Source organism: Corapipo altera, unplaced genomic scaffold, assembly GCF_003945725.1.
Source record: "Corapipo altera isolate COAL_440 unplaced genomic scaffold, ASM394572v1 49, whole genome shotgun sequence".
Taxonomy (NCBI): Eukaryota; Metazoa; Chordata; class Aves; order Passeriformes; family Pipridae; genus Corapipo; species Corapipo altera.
Genome location: NW_020884879.1, coordinates 10,387,855 through 10,411,721, shown reverse-complemented (window position 1 = coordinate 10,411,721; position 23,867 = coordinate 10,387,855). Strand labels below are relative to the sequence as shown.

At 39.2% G+C, this 23,867-nt stretch overlaps 2 protein-coding genes across 10 annotated transcripts in view; one reads left to right on the top strand and one right to left on the bottom strand.

Moving 5' to 3' along the window:
• Positions 1-5,070: 5,070 nt before the first annotated feature.
• On the bottom strand, positions 5,071-10,019 carry CHCHD7 (coiled-coil-helix-coiled-coil-helix domain containing 7). 6 transcript variants are annotated; one of them, XM_027638518.1, is made up of 5 exons: positions 9,890-10,008; positions 8,979-9,168; positions 7,096-7,167; positions 6,429-6,527; positions 5,071-5,634 (listed from the first exon to the last, which is right to left on the bottom strand). In XM_027638518.1, exons 3-5 carry the CDS (start codon positions 7,147-7,149, stop codon positions 5,533-5,535), a joined length of 255 nt encoding a protein of 84 aa, XP_027494319.1. In that variant the 5' UTR covers positions 7,150-7,167; positions 8,979-9,168; positions 9,890-10,008; the 3' UTR covers positions 5,071-5,532. The 6 variants fall into 6 exon arrangements, with proteins under 6 accessions (XP_027494319.1, XP_027494316.1, XP_027494318.1 ...); XM_027638515.1 differs by lacking the exon at positions 8,979-9,168 and having other exon boundaries at positions 9,890-10,019; XM_027638517.1 differs by lacking the exons at positions 8,979-9,168; positions 9,890-10,008 and adding an exon at positions 8,615-8,972.
• A 218-nt stretch (positions 10,020-10,237) lies between these two features.
• Positions 10,238-23,867, top strand: part of PLAG1 (PLAG1 zinc finger) — a 55,418-nt gene continuing 41,788 nt past the window's right edge. For all 4 annotated transcript variants that reach the window (XR_003526861.1, XM_027638512.1, XM_027638513.1 and 1 more), the window contains exon 1: positions 10,238-10,441. The gene's annotated coding sequence lies outside the window, so the exon portion shown is untranslated. The remainder of the gene's footprint in view (positions 10,442-23,867) is intronic.

Here is a 23,867-nt window from a genome sequence, read left to right as displayed (position 1 = left end):
CAGGGACTTCTAATATCAAACAGTCTGGCAGCCACAGGCTCTAGATGTCTAAACACCAAGACAGACAACAGGTGTAGGTCCTTAAGGGTCTGTTCATTTTAAATCTGAGAGTCAAAGTGGTTCTTCAATCCTGTATAGGACCAGCCCAAGACCTTGAACTGTCATCTTTAACTTAAGAAGTATCGTAGTTGTTTGACAGTCAAATGGAAGAATACTAAAATACAGTATGTCTTAGGCTATCAGTAACACCTGTTCAAATCCACTCAGCATCAGGAAACAGAGCTGAAGTTCTGAAGACTGATATTGCAGGATATGGCAAATTCATAGTGCACCCCCCACCTTAAGAATTTATCCTCTTATCTCCATTCCATCCTTTTGTTACTTATGCATTGAAGCAAGCATTGTATGACTAACACAGCCCAATGCAGCAACTTCATTCGATTCCACTATTGAACAAAAATCAGGAGAAAATGTCACCCTACTTGTCATATGCAGCACATTCACTTCACCAGCTGCATGAAACTGCCACCAAGGACTGCTTAGAGGTAGATCCACAGAGAGCAAGAAAAAAAATTTTAGATTCACATGCAATACAATAACAAAATATTACCAGCAGGCCATTTCTGTGAAAATGCTGTAAAAATCTTTTTTTTTTGACCAAACAGTTGGCATCTTTTATCATCCATTAAAGCATTTGGATTCTTTAAAGACTTATGGCTGGAAGCTTGAACTGATGGCCCCTATTTCTGCTGTAAGTGTAATGCTGTCATACAGCTGTGAACTGCTTTTACTGTATTTAGTCAGTACCGCATTTCTACCTTGAGCATAATCTTTTTTGTCATTAGACATCACCTTATATTGCAATTGTCTTCTGTTTTCAAAGACACTAGTTCAATTTTGTTGTATCCTGAATTTTGTTGTGTTCTGCCAAAGTCTCTTGATATAAGGGAGTGTTTGCATTGCATAGCTGTTTATTGAAGTAAAATACGTAAAGAGGTAGCTCAAGGGTAGAGGGACTTTTAAGAGTGAGTAATGATTGGAAGAAGAGTGCTGAAAATCCTCAAAAAAAGGATTCTGAGATAGAAATCATCAAGGCAGAAGCCTAAAGGATGGAGAAAAATTACTTATTCAAAAATCTGATGGTTTGAGTTACTACATATGATATCATATATGTAGTAAAACATATACTAAAGTTTTAAGAACCCACTGCATTTAGCTAATATAAATGCAGTACTTCCCTCCTCTTCATATCAAATAGGCTGCATTAAAAATTTAAAAATTCTGAAGTAGTGTGCTTGTTTTACTTTTTACTACTTTGATACTTACCGAACTATTTCCTCCAGTTGCCTCAGATTCTTCCAAGAGGAAAAAAAAAGCCTGCAATAGTGTACTATTTTTCCAATCTTTTTTCACACTATGATTACTTTTTTAATGGTTATTTCTGAAGACTAACTCTACAGATGCAGATACTTTTAACCTAAGGGCTGTCTACAAAAGCATTAGAGCAGAATAACATTTTATACTGTAAATTTATCCTGCCTGTCCTGCAGAAGTTTTAGCAAAATCTTGTTATGCCCTTGATCACGAGCGCAGAAGTTTCGCAGAGATTCACAGCCACAGCAGATGCAACTCCCTGCCTTTCAAAAGCTTTAGATAAACCCAAAGAAATGGTCAGGACTCTAGAGCTAGATAACTTACACTTCTAACATCTTCAAGAGCAGACTCATTCCAACTGTGGCAGCAGCTAACTCCCAGAGCCAGACAAAGACCTTGCACTGTAGGGTAATGGGAAAAATGAGATGGTAAAAGTGTACAGATGTGAGAGTCTGGATATTCACCTAGGCCTGGGAGAGAGCCTGTAGCTGCTGCTCTGTGCCCAGCTGTGATCAAATGACCACTGTGGAAAAAAAAAAAAATATTCTTTCAAGGACCCTATTTCAAAGCTTCCCAGGCTGCACAGAAACCTCCTGTTTCCCAGCAGTGATTTAGACTCTTGTCCTCTTCTGTTTACAGTGTAGAGACAGCACCAATCTTTCCTTTCTCCTGCATGAATTCTGCTACCTCTGTGGGAAGAGGCCAAAAGAGCTTGAAAGAGACAGTAGTGGGTGGAGTGCTGCTGTTTTCAGTCTGCTGTGCAACAGCACCATCCAGCTGTCAAACAAAAAAGTTATCAAATGTTCATGCTACTATCCAGATTTGGTCCTTGTACCACAAACAAAATGAATAATTATACCTATTAAAAGAACCCAAAAACTAAAAAAATAATAAAAAAAACCCAACAAAACCAAAAAACCCCAACCAAAACAAAACAAACAAACCAACAAAAAACCAAAAAAACCCCCAAAACAAAAAACCCCAAATAACCCCAAACCAAAAAACCTTTAAAACCCAAAATAAAACCCACAACCAACTCACAGGTCCTTCCTTGCTTCTGAATTAATTATATTGATCCATTGTGTCATGTTTTCTGTGTTAGTACACAAAAGTGTGCTTTAGCGAGCTAAGAATTCAGCCCAGTTTACTTCTGCCCAGTAAGACTGGCAGGCTACAGCTTACCTCAGTGTTTCAGTGAAGTGTGGAATATAAGCTCTCAGGTATGAGGAAAAGACCATTATCTTTGGCTCACAACCAAAGACAGTTAATCATACTACAGAAATTAATGGAAAAAACTCAACCATTTCATACATAAGAGCCTATGTTTTAGCTATCATAATTTACCACTTGAGCTTCAGTAATGACAGCAAGAACAGCAACCTCCAGTGAGGGAAAAAAATGATGAAAAGTCATACTCAACTAACAGATCACTCTTGAGACATTATAACACAAGGAAGAAAACTTCTTGCTCTCCAAGATTTTTCGTAAACTTGTGTTACTTAACAGTAACTATAAGGCATATGCAATGGAAATAAGTGGCATTCCCTACAACAGATGACTGATCACCTGAATTAAATCTACAAGTTCCCTGCTTAAATTGCTCTCAGTTCTACACTAAACTCATTTTTGTTGTAACACCCACAGACAGCTTACCATGTGTGTCCACTGATGATCAAGAAGTCTAATATTAGACTACTGTTCTTTCATTACATGTGCCTTAGCCTAACCTGTGATCCCACATTCTTGTAATGATACTTGAAAGCAGGGAATGCACCTCCTTTTCTGACTTTCTGAAGTCCAGCACTAGTTCTTTACAAAGCAGTACACAGTACCTATCAAAGTCTAAAGATAAGTCAGTCAACCTTCAAAAGAAAAGAACACTAGTGGACACTTTCCAAGCAAATACTGGCAGGAAAAAAAAAAAAGTAAATGCAACAGTTTACCTAGGAAAAAGAATTTCTATACTTGAAAAAAACCTGAAAGGAAAACTTAGGATAAGTTCTTTTGTATAAAATCTAATATATGTTTTAATTACTGTGAGCCCAGAGTGTAAGAGCACAGCAGCAGAAAAACAGCAATCACTAGAATAGTAGCTAAAGCCATAGGAGCAAAGAACATGCCCAAAGATACAGCAGAGGTGCCAAATGACAAACCCGTGCCAAGTAGGAGAGAAGGTGCCCTTAGGCAAGCAAGGCAGCAAAACTAGGAGTCCAGAGAGACACAGCCCTAAGGAAAAGTGGACAATAGCTGTACCAAAATTGCAGCTGAGAGAGGCATGGCCAATGAGGAGGTACTATGGCTAAGTCTGACCAACGAAAGCAAGTTCTTTCACTATGACAAGAACAGAGAACAAGACCTTCAAAAGAAGATGTATTAGAACATTATTGCAACACTACATCATTAGATCAGAGACAAAAGAAAGGTGCTAGAAAAAAGATGGAATAAGAACAGACCAAAACGCTCAAATAAGTAAAAAAATGAATTGGTGCCAAATGGGAAAAAAAAAAAAAAGACTGGTACGTAGGAGGGTATTGGAAGAAGGTGGCAAGGAAGCAGTGGACAAAAGCAAGTCCTTGAATCTAGAATGAAAATTTCTTCTCTGTTCCACACTAGGAAAAAAAAGTAAAATGTCAAAGTTTGCATTTAAGTGCAGAGAAAGTACTTTGAAATTAAGAATCTTATGATCTTGATTGAAGAAAGTCCATTTTCCTTGCCAGGAACTGACAAGAAAACTTGTGACATGGCTTAGAGGCTGCACAGCTATGCTCAGAGAATTGCATACTCAAAAGGCATAGAGTTACACACTTATTCCAATAACAGAAAGGGTAGGAGCAATCCATTTCAAAACTCAGATGTAGATGGAGAACAGAAAGGAAGAGCAAAAGCAGATTTTGTATAGTTATTAGTCAGATCAAATAAGGGGGCAGGTGGAAACAACATAAAAATCCCAACAAGCATAGAAATAGGCCTCCAGTGGAAAGAAACAAGGCAAGCCAGACAGGGGAAACAGGAAGCCATGAAGACTTTCCAAACAGTCTAAATAGAGACAACACTTTTACACTATCCTCCATGAGGTCAGCCAGAGTTCTGCCAACTTGATCCCAGTAAGTACTAAAGGATTTCACATGGAACCTGAGCTCATGATAGTAGTTTTTCTGTTTTGTCACAGGGTTCAAGCTTTTAAGCCACGACATCAGAAGGCAAAAGGTAAGAAGACACTATTTCCACTAGACAGCAACCTGTTTACACTTATTAGTTGTTCCGTTTAGTTAAGGAATCAATCCTACTTAAGATTACAGTACCTGTTCAAACTGAGCTTGTAGCCTTGTATGAGTAAGCATTTCTAAACCCAGAGCTTCAGCTGTCCAGAGAGTCTTAGATAGATGTACTATAGTTAAACCTGCCATGTCACTCAGAGTATTTGTTTACATGTCTGCAAGTCCGTCCCCCCCCGCCTGCCCACCAGCAAAGTATCTATTTACTATCCACAGAAAGTACTATTCAGAACTGAATTCCTCAGGTCTGAACTATCTTCATCAACCTCTCTAACCTTGTAACAAGCAAAGCTTACAGATCTGATTTATTGCAAGCTTTTGCTGTCACTGACAAGTACAGTGGCAGACCTAACTACAAGCTTGCTGCATTTAGGATTTTAGTTTATGAACAGTCTTATTTAAACTCAGGACACAGAATTCGACACACGTGGAAAGAGTGACAAGACCACACATGGTAAATCCATACTGGTGGGCAGAATAGCTGGGTGCACGAAACACATTGCATGTACCAGCTTCTCAACCTGCTCCAGTCTTAGAACCACACTGCAACACTCATCACCCCCTCTTTTTACTCAGACTTTCTGCAGGTCCTATTAATTTTATATTTAGCATCTCACAGCAAGTTAGTTTCTACTTCCAAAAGTTTCTACTTCTAGACATAAGTTGTGTTGATACTCATGTCTTCCAGTAAAAGGCCAAGTTCCCATGACAGGAAGTATGAATCAAACCAGGAAGCTCTATCCTAGAAAGCTCACACATTTCAAAACTTAAGATCTTATTTTAATCCAAGATATGACAACTGTAGAGTTCAGTTCATAAAACAGTAACTTGCTGCTGGTAAGTCTTCATATGTACAGAGAAAACAGTCAATTCAAGTTTCTAGTCAGTAGGGCTTCCCCATTGATTCCAAGATTTTCTTTCTCTCGTCTGCTGAGGGCATCTCTGGTTTCACACCATTTCTTCTCCTTTGCATCATAATGGCATGCTGAAAATAGAATAAAAAAATGACCATGAGAACAGATTTCTCAGAATCTCTGCTTCAGAGCTCCAAACTAACAAGATTCTTTAACAGAAAAACTTTCAATATATCAAGAACCAGATACTCTATAACTATGCTTACTAGTACTTAACTGAAGATTAAGTAGTTTACCCTGCTGCTTCAGAAGACAGTGAAATCCATATTCCCATTACACTCTGTCAGACTAATGCACAACTGCCTGTAAATAGTTTTTTTGCAGTTTGCCAAATATTTAAAGGCTAAGCTAAAAACTACTATGGCATAAGGAAAGAAAACAGCAAAAACACGTAGTTCCTCATTATACTTCTTTACCACAAGAGAGAAGGCAATAAGAATGAACTCTTCCTAAGAATGAACCACCAAATAAGAATGATCTCTTCCTAAGCTTTATCCTAAGTTAAAGCAAACATGATCCAAAACAATGGAAAACCAGATAACCTTACCTTACCTCAGAACTTTTTCAATGCCTACGTTTAAAAGAAAACTTATTACCAGAAATATCTGACTCAAATTGAGAGGGAAACATCAGGTACTGGAGGAACACACAGCCTAAGAGAGTAAACTTAGAAGAATTGAGTGAAGTGCTTTGATGTGCATCTGCTTAAGTCTTCCAGCAACACATACTGAGACTACTTAGACCTGTAAGTTATCATAAAAACAGCAGCAGTCAGCATTAGCTAAGTCTGAAGGGTTCAGAAACCAGTGTGTCAGGTACTTAAAGCAAAACAGGGAGTAAAAACTAGAAAGTCTACTGTGCTTACCCAGAATTTTCTGCAGTTTTTGTACTTCAAAAAATAAGCAGTACACATATCCTTCTTATAGTTGTTTTCATCCAGACATTTTGTAGTGGCATCTGTTTCCTTTAATAGGGGAAAATATACTTCAGAGCTGAGGGAAGTTACTGTACTCAGTGTTTAAATATTTCAACAAGTCCCAGAATATCTATGAAGATAGAAGGTAGCTTCTCAGATGAAAGAATACTATCAAAGAGAGCAAAGGAACATCTATCACAAAGGATAATCAGTACTTCTAAGTAGTGACTTCATTTGGAGGTAACAGACATTAGTACTCTTTAAACAGTAAGGATAGAGTCCACAGAATAATTGTTTACAATGATGCTTAGTGTAACTCATAAAAGACTTTTAAAAAACAACCAAGCTGGTCTAACCAGGATTTCAGGCTCTGGTTTTAAGGACAGAAAATTAAAAGAGATTGCTATCAGTTGTATCACTCCTATTTATTGGGAATTACTCATTATTTCACGCTTACTATAATGGATGATCTTCAGCTCTTCCATCTTCAGAGTCTTAAGAAACTCTTTACGCAAAATGCTATAATGTAAGAGTGGTATTCCTGAAAAAGGCCTCTAGAAATTGCATTATTTAACATCAAAACATCAAAACAGAAATCTCAATTTGATCATCTTACCGCTACACATGGATTTATATCGTGATCTCTAAGCTTTTGTGCATGCCTGGACATCTAGACAGACACTTGTACCTTGGATAGAAACAGAAAATAAACAAGTTAACTATCTACTTTTATTAGTAACTCAGGATTAAGTCTGAACTTCAACATATAATAAAGGCCTTGTAATAACACACAGAGTTTGGTTGTCTTTAAAAAAAAAAAAACCAACAAGCAAAAGCCAAACCACTACCAAACTTCTTTTGCAAAAATGTTATTTCAAAAGCAGTAACAGCAAGAAAACTCAGGCAAGTTTAGCCCATCACCAAGACTGCTTACTCCCTGATGAATTTCTGCAGAGAATGGAGTCAGTGCAGTAACTCTCACACTAGCCCATGATATCACAAAGGAAGTGACTGCATTTAGGAGAAACAGCTCCATAGAAACTGTTCACAGCCAACACACTGTAGGCACTTCAATTAATAGTGTGTGGGAGGAATGTGCAAGTAAACTTTTCTAGATTCGTGCCTACTCCTTAGCTCAATCACATCTGTATCTTCACTGAGCTTTCCCAGGTACAACAAGTGCCCAACTACTTCCTGTGATGCTGTACCAAATATTTAATAGAAAGAGAAATGGTTTCCCCACAAGGTGGGACCCGACGCACTTACACTTGCGTGACAGCTTGAATCACATTTTTCAGCACTTGAGTAGTTTGACACTGACTCTAGGAACTGTAAGCTTAAGAGACACAGAATTCAGTGCCAAGAACCTACACTGATCCAAGATGATGACATCAAGATGAAGAGCAGACTCCCTTTCCCTTTACAACTTCCTATACATTGCCTCTGGCACACATATGGCCATGCAGGTATTTGTTCCAAACAAATACTGAATCTAACAAAAAATAAATTAATGTTGACCAGATGACTGTTTGAGGCAATGCAAGCAGGAACAGGACTGAGGAAGCAAATACTGCTGATGAAGGAAACTGAGCTGCATCTTTCATTTTTTTATTTTCTCTTAAAGCTCTAAACTTAAACTTGTTTCTGTTCACATTAGGGAAAGATAATGCAAGTCTGCAGTAAAAAGCCAGTTTTGCTTAATATCAGCGAACAAAAGTCAAATACTGTTCTTTGTAACTCACAGACAGAAAACAGTGTTTTAGACGGGGTTTCTTCTTTGGGTAAAAGTAAGCCATTCTCGGCAAACAAGCCCTAGATTTTACATCCTGTGCATGTATACTCTCCTGATGCTTAGAGTACTCTCTGCATTCCATAGGATAGTCTTCTGCAAATGGGCCTTTTAAGGAACAGCACCGGGAAACCCTTCAACCTGCCTTTGAGAACTATCCAGTGCTTAAATTAACTTTACAAGCTAGGCAAATGTTTGCCTTTTTTGTGAGTGCAAGAGTATTTTTGATCCAGCACTTCCAACTCAAATGGAAACACAAGCAGGTATACTAGTATCAGCCCAGACTTCAAGGAGGAGGGAGAGGAAAAGCAGCAGAAAGCAAAAGCAGCACATCACAATGCCTCACCTAAGTCAGCATAAAAGACACAACATTTTTAGATGTTCGTTTGTGTCTGTGTTATAACTCTGCATTTCATTGATATTACCAGCTAAGCAGACATGCCTTAAGGTGTACAGTATTAGCCTGACTTCAGACTTACTCTCTGAAAGAGTGTCTGTGACTCATAGGATCCGTTGTCATAACCAGCGTTCATTATAAAAACTGCACTTAACGCTTTCAGTATGATTACACTACCAGAGTCTGCTACCTTGCCTGGTTTAAGGAACAATGCGCACAATGCATTAAATACCTACTAATGAACAGGCAGTTCAGGTTCTCACGAAGCTGCTTAGCTCAGAGCAGACAAGTGCTTAAACATTCTCAGTACTACCGAAAGGGTCTGATAGCTCCTGCGCGTGTTCCTCTCTCCCCCTCTCCGAAGTACTTCAGGACCTGAAACATTATCAGCTGGCAGGGCAGGCGGGTCTCGCCGAAATGCTGCTGTGTGACTGCATGAGCAGTTGGGCAGGAAGCGAGCTTCCCCCTCCTCCCAGGTTTTGCATATGCACAGGCTTCCCTTCCTGCTTTCAGATCACAGGTCAGAACCCAACCACAACCAAAGGCCTGTCTATTCCGCAGTTCATAATTATGTTTTAACACATTAACAGTTGTTAACTGTACCACAGAGAACCAGGGCTGTTGCTGGCACTCTTTAGCCCTTGGGCTTTTTCAGTTCATAAACCCATCAGGGCACTTCTCCACAGGCTCCCTCCCATTGAAAAGCGCTTGGTCTGTTCTAAATGCACATATACGAATGCAAAATCGCTAATTATGCTGCAATACACACTAGCTTATTAAACTTTGAACCCTGAAGCCAAGGCCGTATTAAAAACCCCACGGCTTTTACCGCTGTCGCGGCGGAGGGGGGCGGGAGGCGGCAGCCTGCGGACCCGGGCACACGGCCCCGCCGAGCTGCTGCCTGGCCGAACTCGGCCTCCCAGGGGGGCCGGGGGCCATCCAGGTGCCCACTGCCCGGCCCCTGCCGTCCCCCGCCCCCGGCGGAGCGGCCTGAGGCTCCCGGCGCCACCTTCCCCCGGCCCGGGTCGGTGCCCGCGGTCGGTCCCGCTGCCACCCCCCGGCACCACCTGCCGCCAGGGAGCGGTGCCCGGGCCGCGCCGCCGCCGGGCCCGAGCGGAGCTGCCCCGGCCCGCGGGAGGCGAAGGGCGAGAGAGCCTCCCCTCCGCCGGCCGGGAAGGGGAAGCGGCGGCAGGCACAGCGCGGGTCGCCGCCGGCGGCACTCACCTCTCCGTCCCCGGCCGTGTCCGCGGGAGCGCGGGGCGGGAGGGGGACAGCCCGTCTCCAATTCGAAAGACGTCAGCGGCTCGGGCAGCGCGCTTAAGTACGGGCGCAGCCTACCCCGCTCCCGGCCCCGCGGCTCCCCCCGGCCCCGCGCCGCCGCCGCCCACGCCCCGGCGGTGCTGAGTGGCACGGCCGAGCCGCCAATGGCGGCGGCGTCGCGCCCGCCCCGGCCGTGAGCGGCGCCTCCTTCCACCAACGGGGCGGGCGGCGCGGCCCGCAGGCGCCGGCGGCGGGGCGCGGCCGCGGCCCTGACTGACTGGGGGAGGCGTCCAACCCGCGGTGCGTGTGGGCGGCGGGCGGTGTGGGCGCGGCGTGTGCGGCAGGCTGGGCTGCACCGCAGCGCATACACTACAATGGCTGCTGGAAAGACGGGAAAGCAAACAATTTCCAGGCCCGCCGCGTCCAGCCCGAAATATGGGGAAAAAATTACAGAAAAATCGGAGAACACTGTAAAGGGTGGAAACGGGGCGCAGAGGGGATGCTGAGGCTCCCGCGGTGAGTCTGCTGCGGGTTTGGGGGGCAGGCGCCGGGGTTTAGCAGGGAAATATCAGGGTTATTTAAATTATGAAGGGGGAGGAGGAGAAGGAGGGGGGAGAGGAGAGAGGAGCAGCGAGCAGTGAGGAAAAGTTTGTGTTAACCATCCCTCCCTTCCATCCCTCTCCCCGCCATCTCCCGCAGCCCCCCGCCGCCCTGCGTCGGACCCCCCCCCCCCCCCCCCCCGGGGGGAAAAGGGGGGGGGGGGGGGGGGGGGGGGGGGGCCCCCCCCCCCCCCCCTTCCCCTCCCTCGCGGGGAGAAAGAGATGATTTTCAGAAAAACCTCTCTCAGGAGTTTCCTCCACTCCTCCCCTCCCTCCCCGCGGCGCTATGTTGGTTCGCGAGCGAGCGGGCGAGGCGGCGGGGCTGCCCGGGGGACGACAGGAGGGCGCGGGGTGCCCGCCGCCGACCCCCGCGCCGGGCCGGGGCCGGGGCCGCGGGGCAGGGGCAGGGGCAGGAGCTGCGCGGCCGCCCCCTCCCCTCCTCGCCTCTCCGGAGCCTGTGCTGTGAATGCAGTGACAGCGGCGAGAGCGGCGAGAGAGGGAGCGGAAGACATTAGAGACCGCGGTGCCGAAAAATGAGGGAAAAAATTAATATAAATTCGCCCACCGCCTCAAACCGGACAAATTTCGCACAGAAATTTCCCCCGTGGACCCGGCTACCCGTGGGGTGTCCCCCGGACCTGGCGGCTGCGGCTTTGGGGGGATCCGGAGTGACTTTGGGGCACTCGACCCCCCTTTCCCGTCGTTTTTTGGACAAAAGTTTTTTTTTTCGTAATAAAGAAACGAATTTGCCTGCTCTCTCCCTCCGAGTGGCCCAGGAGCTTTTCCCTTCCCCATCGGTATGTGTTTAGAGAAAAGTGTGAACCCAAGTAAGTGCTGAGTCGTGTTTCATTGGGGAGGGGGGTTTTGCTAACTGAAAGCAGGAGAGATCCGGAGAGAGAGAGAGAGAGAGCAGGGACAGCTTGTTGTCAGTATCATAAACAACCAAAATGGAGGGAGAACTGAGGCATATAACAAAATAAAAATCAGAAAAAAATGCCAAAAAATACCTAAAAATCGGAGCTGCTCCCCCTTTTCTTCCTCAAGGTAACAGAATAAAACCCGTGTCTTCCCGAGACCGTTTTAAGGTTTCAGGGAGCAAGGAGTTAATATTTATTATTTTTTTTTTGTTGATGAATTCTTTGGAAAGGCAAAAGCCTCTTATAACTCGCCACCGACAATGAGAAAACGTGAAAATCCCTTTCAGGAGAGAGAGGTAGGGGGAGATGATGGTGCAGAAAGTGTGTAACTTGGGGGTAATGTGGAGTGATCCTAGATAAGATAAATGCTTTATGTGCTGCTTTATAACTTCCTTTTTTAATGCTTTTTTGGTATGTTTGGGGGGGGTTCGGGAGATGGGGGCTCCTTTCTTTGCCTCTGTCTTTTTCTTTCCTTTTTTTTTTTTTTTTCGGACCGGAATGTAATGCCTTTGTAGTGTCACTTTCCTGATCTAATTAGGATGTGTGAGGCAAAGAGTAAACCTTTCCGGTTTATAAAGTGCATTTTCGTTGTCTTTGAATTTCAAGTTTTCCTGGTAGCTCCCTCCTCTATTTAAACTGGATTCTTCAGAGTAGTGTGGGGTTGAGGTAATGCTCCATAGGGAAAGAAGAGAGGGCTCAGGGGCAGGGCACCTCTTCTGCGGATGGTTGCTGATTTCCCTGGCACGTTCAGTTCACCTGTTTGTCTCCTGCAAAGAATGTATTCTGCAGTCTCCTCGTTTTATTTATATAAAATAATGATGCCTCATCTCACCTCACATTGAAGTTAATGCGAAAGTGCTGCTGATGTTGGTTCCACGTGGGATCAGGGACATAGCAGGACATTTTAAAGAGACAGCTTCTCTTTTCCTAGGGTTATCATCACCTCTGCAGCACCTCTGCCTTTAGCAGAGGGGTGGTTCGTTGTTGGTTTTTTTTAATGGAAAGCTATCAAATTGGCCCTGGTCTGATAAATTAAGGCAGGATAACATGGAAAAACGTGCAGATTCGTTGGGATCAAAGCAATTCTTTTGTGTGTAGCATGTCTTTAGGGGAGTTTTCTTGGTGTGTTAATTGAGATGCTGTGTTTTGGAGAGCATTTTTTGGAATGCATGTTGCAGAAATAAAATAGTCTCAGGTTGTTTAATATTAAGACCTAGTGCTGTTCTGCTAGCTGTGAATTCCCTGGGAGGAGATGATCTCCCTATGCGTGTAGGGCAATTTCATAGACATTTTGTAAAAGTTGTGAAGTGCATTATTTTTACTTTGAATACATTTGGTTTTGTTGGGAACACCTGAGTTTATTGAAAAGCTTGTTCTGTACTTGAATCTCCTGAACAGTCCCCAAAGGTTTTGAAAATAGTGAAAGTAACTGTAGGTTTTAATTGGCCAAAGTAGGGGCTCCTTATAAGTACACCTTAGCTGTGTAGTTATAGCATCACTTGGAAGAATTGCCTCTGGCATTGTTTAAAGAAAGAAAGATCATCCTAACTGTGGTCTAGTTTCATGTATATGTGTGCATATGTGTGTGCATGCATGTTCTGGCTGATACAGTTTTATGCTTGATTTTTAACTTGCAAATGTTTAACTGTGATGATGTGAAATGCTCTGCTTATCCCTATTATCTCCTATGTATTTTAATTTTCAGTGAAATATCCTATTTAAAAAAATTAACATCGCCTCTTAACATGGTAATTTTATATCTTTATGAGAGTTACAATGTTTCCTTTACATTTGCGTTGGTTTTTTTAGTCTTTGTATTTAATTCTGGATTGAAAGTTGAATACAGGTATGTGGTTCTTGAGAGCAAAGCTGAAGTACTGAACTTGTAGGCAGGCTATTTCAGCAAATGTTTTCTTTGAATTTGTGGAAGTTGAGTATCAGTTGTGATAGCCGTCTGTGTTCAATAGCATGTGCTCACAAATGATCTGTACCTTTGCTACAAGGGTGACCAAAGAAGCTTATTGTCTAGATAGCCTGGTGGTTAAAAATTTGGGAAGAAATCTCAGAGTTTTCCAGTGACTCACAGGTGTGAAAATTAAATCACATTAACTACTTTTGGGCTAGAAAAAAAGGCTCATTAAGGAAGAAAGATTAATCAGTTTGTATAAAGGAATGAACTTTTAACATTTTTCCAAAACTGCCTTTTATGGTTTAGAGATTCAGACTTAAAAGTTCCTTTCTGAATATTTCTTAACCTGATCTATTATTTTATTGACTGAAGTAACATTACCTTGGAATGCATAGAAATTTGATAAATTAATAGCAGTACACTATGTGTTGGTGGTTTTAATGTACCAGGGTAGATAGACAAATACTAGTAGATGTGCAGAACTAACTTAAATAAACTAGTTAACGGTACTGAGAACAGTATTTAAGAACTCTTCAAATGCTGTATCTGTGACAATCAGTATGAAGTGTTTAATATGTTTAATATGTTTATTATGTTAATATTTTTACCTAATTAAGAGCTTCTTAGTCATTAATATTGTAATGCTGAAAATAGGTATAGGCACTGGTAATAACAACATGAAAGAAGCACATGTAGTGCAGTATCTTTCTTGACTTACAGCTATGTATTACAAATTAAATTCGGTGTATCCAACCATAGTACAAAATTCAGGACATAGGGAGGAGAAAGAGGAAAGGGTGTTCTCACAGAATTTGATGCTGTTCTAAACTGGGTTTAATTTAAGGTGTAGTCCAGATGGTGATAATAATAGCAGAAAATAAATGTTGTTTAGGATTTTTTTTTTACAAACTTAATCTCTTTCGTAGAAAACTGAATTTTTCTTACAGTGATGAAGTCTATTTTTTAATAAAAATAGAAAGTAACTTTCAAAGCTTCCTTAGTTCTAAGAGTTAAGATAATCTCCTGTATTATGAGTTGGTCTGATTCTATACATGATACAGTATGATTTTTTCAAGATTTTCTAAAATTAAAACACCTGAAGAAACAAATACTATGGGCTGTTGTTGGTAAAGTTACCCTACTTTTTGTAGGTAAACTGGAGAGCTGTAAATGTGTTAAAATCCTTCTTAGATACTTATCATTCCTATTCAATACTGTTTAAAAGTTAATAACTGCAGTATTCTACAACAGTACAAGCAAATACACGAATCTAAATTGATATGCATTCAGCTTTCCTTGAATGCTTAGTTCAAATGTGTCTCTTGGTGTGTACTTTTAATTTAGTAATTATCCTGAAAAAATTAGTTTCCCAGCATAGAACTTTTGAGATTTAAATTAAGAAACCTTTAAAAAGTTTGTGTAATTCCAAAAGGCACTACTTACTAACACAGACACTTCTAATGGTTGTCCATCTCTGCAGCTAGTTAGTCAAAATGGTGCCCTTTAAGTCTCCTCCTTTCAGGGTATTACATGTGTTTTAAAATTAATGGGTTAAAGAGGGTACTGCTCATGTTCTAAATAAACCACTGTTTGCAACTGTTCAAGGTTATTTTGTTAAAATGGATGTTTTGCTTCAGAGTCTAAAACATAAGTTTTAAAAATTTTTATAAAATTGTTTATAACTTCTTATGTTGTTAAAACCAGATTTTGTGAACAAAATGCTTTTTGGGAGGGTTCTTGAACAACTTTATCTGTTTACCAAGGGGAGATATTCTGGAAAACATAAAATATATTAGAACACTTAGACCGTTCTCAAATCAGTGTAGAGTTAAAAGGAGCTAGCAGTCATCACCACTGAAGTGATAGAGCACTTGCTTTCATGGAGATATTCTCCAAATATCTGCTACTAGAAAAGATTTAGCTTGCAGAGCTTTTGAAAAAAAATGAGCAGTATTTATCCACTGAACTTCTAAGCATCTTTAACCAATTACCAAATGTTTAGGTAGCCTTAAAAAACTATTTAAAAATAATTCAAATATTAGACCAAAGTAACATTTGTATTGATCAAATATAAAATGTTTAAATTATTGAAGTGTAAGGGGTTTTTTTGCATTTATCTGAGCATTTTGATAGCAGAGAATTGTGTATTTTTCCTGCTAATCAAAAAAAACCCACATCTAGAATTTAATTTAATTTATATTGATTTTTAAATTGTGTGATCTTGTAACTTGAATGTAAAACATTGATTAACTCTCAATATAATCACTTATACAGATGCTTATATATGTTTTAATTTTTCAAGAAATATTTATCTGAAATTGCATAGATTGCAGTTATTAATGCATTTTAAATGAACAGTTTTCCACCAAATATCAAATGCAAGAAATTCTAATTGTATGCAACTAAAGAAAACGTAATATTTAGCAGAACTGGTCACCATTGCTGCAGGTTCAGCTTTACTTTTATTTAGATTGGCTTGTTAAAGTGTTTTTTATCTACTTCAGTATCAGTGTTCACCTGTTATTGTATCATCTTAAGACGAATAGCAAAAATAAACAGAATGAGAGGGTTTTTTAAAAATTTTTGACAAGATATAAAATGCTTTTTAAAGTAGCTTTGTGCTAACAGTTTTAAAGTATGGGGCCTTCTCATAGAATATATTAAAATTATTAATATTTAAATGGACCCTGCATGTCTAGTAAGCAGTTACTGTAGGATCATGGCATTAAAATTAACCCCCGTACATAGCAGAGTTTTGAGGTGACTAAGTACATACTTGACAGTGAGGAGTGGAAAAGAATATGTGGTTATTCTCATGTTGAAGGAATAAATCAGTTTCTATTATAACCTTCTCTGTAATAACTTCTGTCCCCTTCCTAGTTCATTGTCTTTCCAGACTGTAAAAATACCTTGTTAAATACATTGAAATACCTGTCCAGAGCGATGGGCTAATTTTTCATGCTCAGCCCTTGTGGTTTTGATAGACTTACAAGATGGCATGGGGAGAGTAGCATGTGGCCCACTGTGCATAATTTTGTTTTATTTGTTTAGAGGAAAGGAAAGAGAGGAAAAGAAAAAACAGGTCTGAACTGGTATAAAACCAAAAAGTGAGATAGATACAACGAATATAGGCAAGTGTGGCTATAATACACAGAGCAGTAACTTAAAACTCTCAAGTAAAACAGCTCAAATCAGATTTGAGAAAGTCAAGTGGGAATGAGCAAAGTAAAACCTAAGAATTGCCATCAGAAGTAATTAAGAAATAACTATGTAAAGGAACTTGGAAAAATGCAAAAAGTGTCTGTTACAGTAAACTGAATTGCTATAATCTTCTTTTGCACTTAATGTGCTAAATTCCTCTCTCAAGGAGAATATCCCTAGAAATCAGATTAGAAGGTGTTTAAAGGGAATTATTTGTCAAAGTTGTTTTTTCACTAAAGTTAGGATAACTAATAATAGTCTCTTCCATATTGCTATAATAATACTTTATTTGATATCATTTAACCTTGCAGATTGCACATAGACTTACTTATGTATTGTACAGGTAATTTACCTAGTAGCCTGACACTGTATTACCAACCATAAGAGCTTTTCTTTATGGTTGTGAGTCACATCAGATTTGGCAGTCTGCAAAGCATGAAGTATTTCATATGAAATAAGATGTAGATGGTTGATTTTGCCTTATGCACATTTACTGTGAATTGCCAAGTAATCAGAAAGGAAGGAGAATGTCAGAAAACTTACCTTCCCTCTTCATGTATCGAGTATGTATTTGTGTACTACAGGGTATCAGATTTGCTAGTGCAGGAGTTTTCTGAAAAGCCCTGCAAATCACCTGATTCTGAATTAATGAGATCTCATTACACTAAGTGTTTGAACAGCAGAAAGACCCTGTGTATGCAAATCAGATTTTACTGTCCCAAGTGCTTGTCACTTCTAATAAAGCTCTTTACTGTGTGGTATATGTATTTATCATGAATGTTACATTTATATGTAATAGATACACAGACACATTTTAAGGAAACATCTGGCTGTTCAGATAGAATGTAATGTCTTTTGAATCAGTTGTGATATAGGAATATTTTTTTAAAAGAGACCTTTTTGAAGAAAAGGCAAAAAGAGATTCTGGCAGCTTGCTATTAAATTTCAATCAAGCCAGTATAGTTAGTAATAAAACATTTACAAGTTTGTAAATGTTAAGTTTCTTCAAACTCTTACTGTCATGTGTGGAATTTTCATTTATACTAGTTGTGCATTTACTGCAGCTGCCTACATGCAAGGCTTAGTAGTACTGCATTTATCACATGCAAGTATAGATACAATATAAATATGTAAAAGTAGAAATTGCCTGCAGCTGTTCTTATGTTTTCATAAGACGATACACTACAAAGGTGTAAATTTATGGTGTTAGCTACCTGCTATCAGTTACTGGTGCTCTTCTCCTCACAAGTACTTTAAGAAGAGTGAGTATTAAACTAAAATAAAACAAATATAAAATCCTGCCAGGGTTTCATGCTCTGTTTAAAAGCTAAACATAGACATTGTTCAAGCTTATTTTGTTCACTGGAAATTACTGTGGTCGATACTCGCATAATTTGTTTCATCTAGGACACTAGGAAACGATGAACCACGTAGCTTAGAGAAGAGCTTAGACATAGCTGATCACAATAGATGCCAGTTAATTTAAATATTTGGATTTTTTTTTTCCTCTGTGTCTTGACAGTTTTCTTTTATTCTTTTGAATACTGGGATTGTGTTTAGACTAAACCACTTCTAATTATGCCCCAGCACAAACATATAGCTTATGGCTATATTTTAATCAGTTTCAGAAAAAGTAATAAAAATATTATTGCGTCTGTCAAAGGACGGTGTTGCTACATGCTATTTTAAATGGTGTTTAAGTACAGTTATAAGCATACCAGTACAATGAAATCAGCTCTATTCCTAAACAACAAAGTTACATTATTTTTTACTTAAAAAGTTAACCCAGAATCCTAATATGTTAATTATCCTAATTATTCAGGCTGGTTTTAATATGTGTTGAAATTACTTTAAAAAGTATATATGAAATATTTATATCAAACTCGTTTAATTTCTCATTACTTGTAAAATGTAATGTTTTCCCAGTTATAATTTTAAAGGGGTTTTGTCTTAGCTACATGAGAGTATCTTTTCATCTGGATACACTCTTTTCTGAACCCAGCAGTAATTTCACTTACTTATAGCTCTTTTATTCTCTTGGAATGAATTTGTATCTCATTAAGTTTTGCTATTGATAATTTTTGTACTACAAAAATTGTACTGAGGAGTACTGTGTCATTAACTTGAGCTGGTGATGCTACAAGTATAAAAATTGTGTGTAGAGTAACACGGGAAACTTAGTCATAATGGTGTTTGGATGAAGGGAATAGACCCCAACTGGACGAATGTTAAACTAACTTATGAGGAAAAGATGTCAGTTTTTGTAGCCTTGTAGCATTAGTCAAATATGTACTATACCTATTTCTCATAAGAATTACTCAAACACACTCCTAGTATGAATTGCTGTAGAAGGCAAACAGAAATCTAGATTATACTTTCAGTATTGTTAAATGATGAGTTTCCTGGAACAAAAAAAAGTTTTAGAGGTCTCCCCTGCAGTATAATATTATTTCACGTTTCAAAAGTTGGCCACTTCAGAATATTTGAGAACAAGTAAGTTAAGTTCATCTTGAGTAATACATTTTGGTTTCTAGTACAGTTTTTATCTCTGCATTATGTAAAACAAACTTCTTGCTTTTCGTTATACTTAAATATTTGTACTGAAAGGAAAGTTCATTTAAGCAGTTTTTAGCTGCATTGATTGCTCATCCATTTAATTGGAGTAGCAAGGTGCTTTAGTTTGGGGAGGTTGAATATGTATTATTATTTTTATTTTTTCTATAGTTTGACTAATAAAAATACTGAACATAAAACGAGACTGAATTTTTCTTCAAACCTTGAATGAAAAGGGAGGTGTGAACAAGAAGGGGCTCTGGCAACTTAAATCACTGCCTCTCAGTCCTTTATTTGTGATATCAGTCACACAGTAATGTTGCAACCTTGAAACTGATAATGTGTTCAGTTATCTTGAGATGAACTCTGTAATTCTTCATTAGGCAGATTAAATTTCCTAAAGGTTATGTCTGAATAAGTACTTGAGTATTGTATCTGGTTTTTAATAGGAACCAAGCAATAGAAAGTCTCTCAAGTCTGAGCAAACCCTCAAAGATTTAATGGATGCCCTAAACTTAATGGACTTAAGACTTAATGCATGTCCCCTGCTCTTGTCATAGTTTTAGTTGTTAAATTGTGGTTGAAGGTCAAATAATCCATTCTGTAAGATCTTCATCATAAAGGAGGTAGTTTGGTATTTGAAGGTACTTTTAGCATAAAAGTTTTATGTAGGCAGCTTAACAAAAAAGCAAAAAGGCAGGGAGAAATATGTTGTCAGGTTGCAAGTGCTCTGTAACTGTTCTGTGAAGTAGTACTTAAATCCCATTTCTTACATTGGGATAGTGAGACTCATAGTTTGAAGAAGACAGAGCGTAACTGATTTGTTAATTCTTCCTTCCCAAATACATGTTAAATTTGCCACCACTTTGGCTGACAACAGCCTCTGGAGAGGGATTTTTTTTTATAAGGGCATGTAGTGATATGAGAAGAGGTAAAACTGACAGAGGACTGGATTTGATTTTAGGAAGAAATTCTTTACTTGTGAGGGTGGTGAGGCACTGAAGCACAATGCCCACAGATGTGTTGTGGGTGCCCTATCCCTGGAAGCGTTCAAGGCCTTTGAGCAACCCGGTCTAGTGGAAGGTGTCCCTGCCCATGGCAGGGGGATTGGAACTGGATGATTTTAAGGTCCCTTCCAACCCAAACCATTCTACAATTCTGTAATATATCCAAATTTTTTGTAACTTAGGCCTTTGTAGGAAGGTTGTAAGGTCTGCTGGACAAAGATCATATTGCATTTGTATCCGTCTAATGAATTAACTGTTACTTAACAGCTTAGTAATTTTGTGATGTGATTTTGTGTTTGGGGGTGCATCTGAGAGCAAATGTTGTCAAAATTACTTCAACTCCCCTCCCAATACATGGCAGAATTCTGGCCTGAAGAGCAAGTGTTCTATCCTCTTGCTTTGGGTATTTTTAGACTGGTTATGTGGAGGTAAAAAATTAATCCTTTGTTTTTTTTCACCTCAACTTATTGCATTTGTCAGTTGCTTAGGAAGTCTGTTTCTTGGTATTTTTTTTAGTGTGTTGCAGTTGCTGGCAAAGTTATTAAATGATATGAACTACAGAATTTTTTGATGGAAGAGGGAGATTTTTTTCCTGTCTGATCTTGACCAGATTATTTGAAAGTCTCCTTTGCCTTTTCAATGGTGCTTTGCTATAAATGAAAACAAATTAAATTGAACAAGCTGTCAATAAAAATGAGTGTCCCAGGTTCCTCTGACAAAGCTTATCAAAATCCAGTTGGATGCTAACAATTCTCTGTGACCTTTAAGATGTGAAACTTCTATTTCATGCTTTCCAAATGTCACCATTTCCATCTATCAAATTCTAGGTAGGTCATTAGTAACTAGACAGTAGTAACTGTATGGTCTGTAGTGCTAACATATTAAACCTGTCTTAGAATGAGAGATCTGTGTTAAAGCTGAAGTGCTGCTCAGGGAACAAGTGGTATTTCCCCATGAACTTTTCTTTTTTTTAATATTGCAATGTGCATTTGAGATTGCTTCAGGTAGCACTCATGAAAAGGGGTGATCTTTAAGGTTGCCCAGAATCAAGCTGTTCAGCAGGTTTTTTTACAGGTTAAACCCAGTATTTTTTCAGGTTCATTCAGAAATTGGTGGTCACTGAGGGTACATCATGGAACAGTAGAGTCATGTGCTTCTCAGCAGGGGATGCTGCTTAATGATGGAACTGCAGTGTCCTAAATGTAGAAGGAGCAGACCAACAGTGAAGGACTTGGTGCTTTCTAGAGTGTGAACAGGGAACTGCTTTACTCTGGCTTTTACAAATAAATTAATTATTTGGAATAAGATCCTTCCTTCACTCACTGTCATTTTGATTTTTTCCTACAGTATCAGAAATGGACACTTCAGGATGATTTTACAAGTCTCTTAACTTGAAAGGGCAATTAATATAACCACATATGAAGTTAGAGTGTTTGAAAAATATTTAACTGTCTTGAAAGCAAAGAAAAATAACTATTATACTCACCTGGTGATATTTTTCAACAAAGTAAATAATACTTAGATGTCATAAAAGATGCACTGAGCAATAGCTTGGATCCCTCAATAAGGGAATGTGTGCTATACGAGTATATTTATTAAAATAATATATAATGTACATTTAGAAGAATGTACTTTTCAATAACAAAACCTTCAAAACTTGACCAAAGAAAAAAATTACGTTGTGTCCATGTACATCCATAGCTTATTCTTTTGAGATGAAAAGGTTAGGTACCTAGACATGCATAGGTATTCAGAATCTTCCATGATGATTTTTGGGAGCTGTACAAACACAAAGCTCTTCTGCTACGTTCAGATAGTGCATGATAAAGTGCTTTCTAAGGTTAGTGAGTTTGTTGGTTTTGTGGGTCTGAATTCAGAATTAAAAGTGATACATAGAAAAGTGATACTGTGCTGACTTAGTAGCACACAGTATTTTAGTCAAGTGTTGAAAGTGCATATTATAAAACCTGTATGTGAATGTTATGTGGCTCTGGAGTTGACTCTGTAGAAGTGTGGATTTTACCTAGGAAAACAATTGTTTTGTTTTGCCAGAACTACTGTTTTCCTCTGGTGTATTTGCCCTTAACTGAATTCTGCTCTGTGATTATTTTTTTTCTTGTTATTTGCACGGAATTGTGCTCATTCTTTTTCCTGCAAAAAAATACAAATAGCATTGTACTCCTGCTGTGATTATTATGCATAACACCTCTGACTCAGCAGATCAAAAGTTATGTTTACTGGAAAACAGAATTAACATTTTATGCTCTTTTTCAAGAACCCTTAAAAATAGCTGTGTCAAAAGAGATTATACTTTTAACGTGCTAATCCACTAAGCCATCATACATCATTCTGTAGGCAATGTTTTTATCCTAAGCAGCTACCTCTTACTAGAGCCCATCTGAAAGGCTTCAGGACATCCCAGAAATACGCCCATGAAGTTGAATTCTTAAGCAGAGAAACTTCTTTAATAGAATGTGTAATACGTTCATTATCAAATTGCAGACTTTTTTCCAAGAATTGTTTTATACGTCAGCATGTTTTGGCCTGCTTTAAGGCATTTTGGCTATTCAAGACAAATTGATGATTAAAACTGGCATATGCCAAAACTTTTTCACAGCGTGAGGGGCTAGCAATTCCTAATTCTGATGTAGATTATTATATTGTGATAGTGAAATACCTGAATAGAATGCTATACCGATCAGGGGAAAGATAAAGGGGTGTGCGAATCTATGCCAGCTGGATTGGAGACACTGAGATTCGTCTGGATTGGTTGTTTCAATTGCTAATCTTGCCCCATGTCCCTCTGCCACTTTGTTTTCTGAAGTTGTCTTTTCAATGTTTGTAATAGTATACTGTTGCTGAGTAAAGAGTCACACAGACGTGGGAAACCGGAATACTGACTTGGCAGAAAATTCTGTAAAGTGCAAAAATACAACAAAAAAAATAATTCTGCTTTATCTTTTGACTTCAGAAATCTTAGATGTTGCTTGTAAGAACAGTATGTATATGGGTGTTAATCTGAAATTTGACTGGAGGTTGACTGGCAGTGTGTACATCAGTGACTAGAATTTTTTAGGTAATAAATACCAGTACAAGAAATTTGCTTGTATTTAGTTAAATTACAGTGCAAAGTTTGCTGAAACAGCGTAGAAATAATCCTTTTAGTTTATTTTTTAAAATGCTAATTCAGAATGATACAACATGAATGAAAAGTTTAGTTAGTTGTTATTACTTGATACTCTACTCTGGCTAGTTATGGAGCTCTATTTAATGTTATCTGACAGATTAGAGTATTTAACTTGAAAATGTGCTGCTGCTTGACTGGCAAGCTGGGACATTGCCTACTGTGATTTCCTACTGGCAAGAAATCTGTAAGGATTGTTTCAAGGCAAGCTTGGCCGTAATTGAAACAGAGTTAGGTAAGGTTTGATACGCTGCTTTCTTCTTCAGGCCGACTGAAACATCTTTTGGAATTTGTGCCAGTGTATTTTTGGACTGTAGAAGTGTGTTTCGTATAATCTAAAAGGCTCCTCGGGTTTGGTGGGAAGTGGGAAAGAGGATATTACGTGATACAGAGTAAAATGAAACATCCTCAGGCCTACACTGAGGATGCAGCGACAGCCCAAAGAACTGTCTCCTCACAGTGTTTTGCTGTAAGGCAGCGTACCAAACAGTATGAGATAGCACTTCCTACGCAGCACCTATAGATTATGTTAATAAATAGAGTATTTTCCACAAGGAGTTATATGTATTAGT

Excerpts from the sequence above, each read along its gene's own strand:
- CHCHD7 (XM_027638515.1), bottom strand. The coding sequence starts at position 7,149 with ATGTCCAGGCATGCACAAAAGCTTAGAGATCACGATATAAATCCATGT. Across the intron at positions 6,528-7,095 it reads ATATAAATCCATGTGTAGCG|GAAACAGATGCCACTACAAA; the intron begins GTAAGATGATCA and ends CCCCTATTAAAG. Across the intron at positions 5,635-6,428 it reads AAAACTGCAGAAAATTCTGG|CATGCCATTATGATGCAAAG; the intron begins GTAAGCACAGTA and ends TTCTATTTTCAG.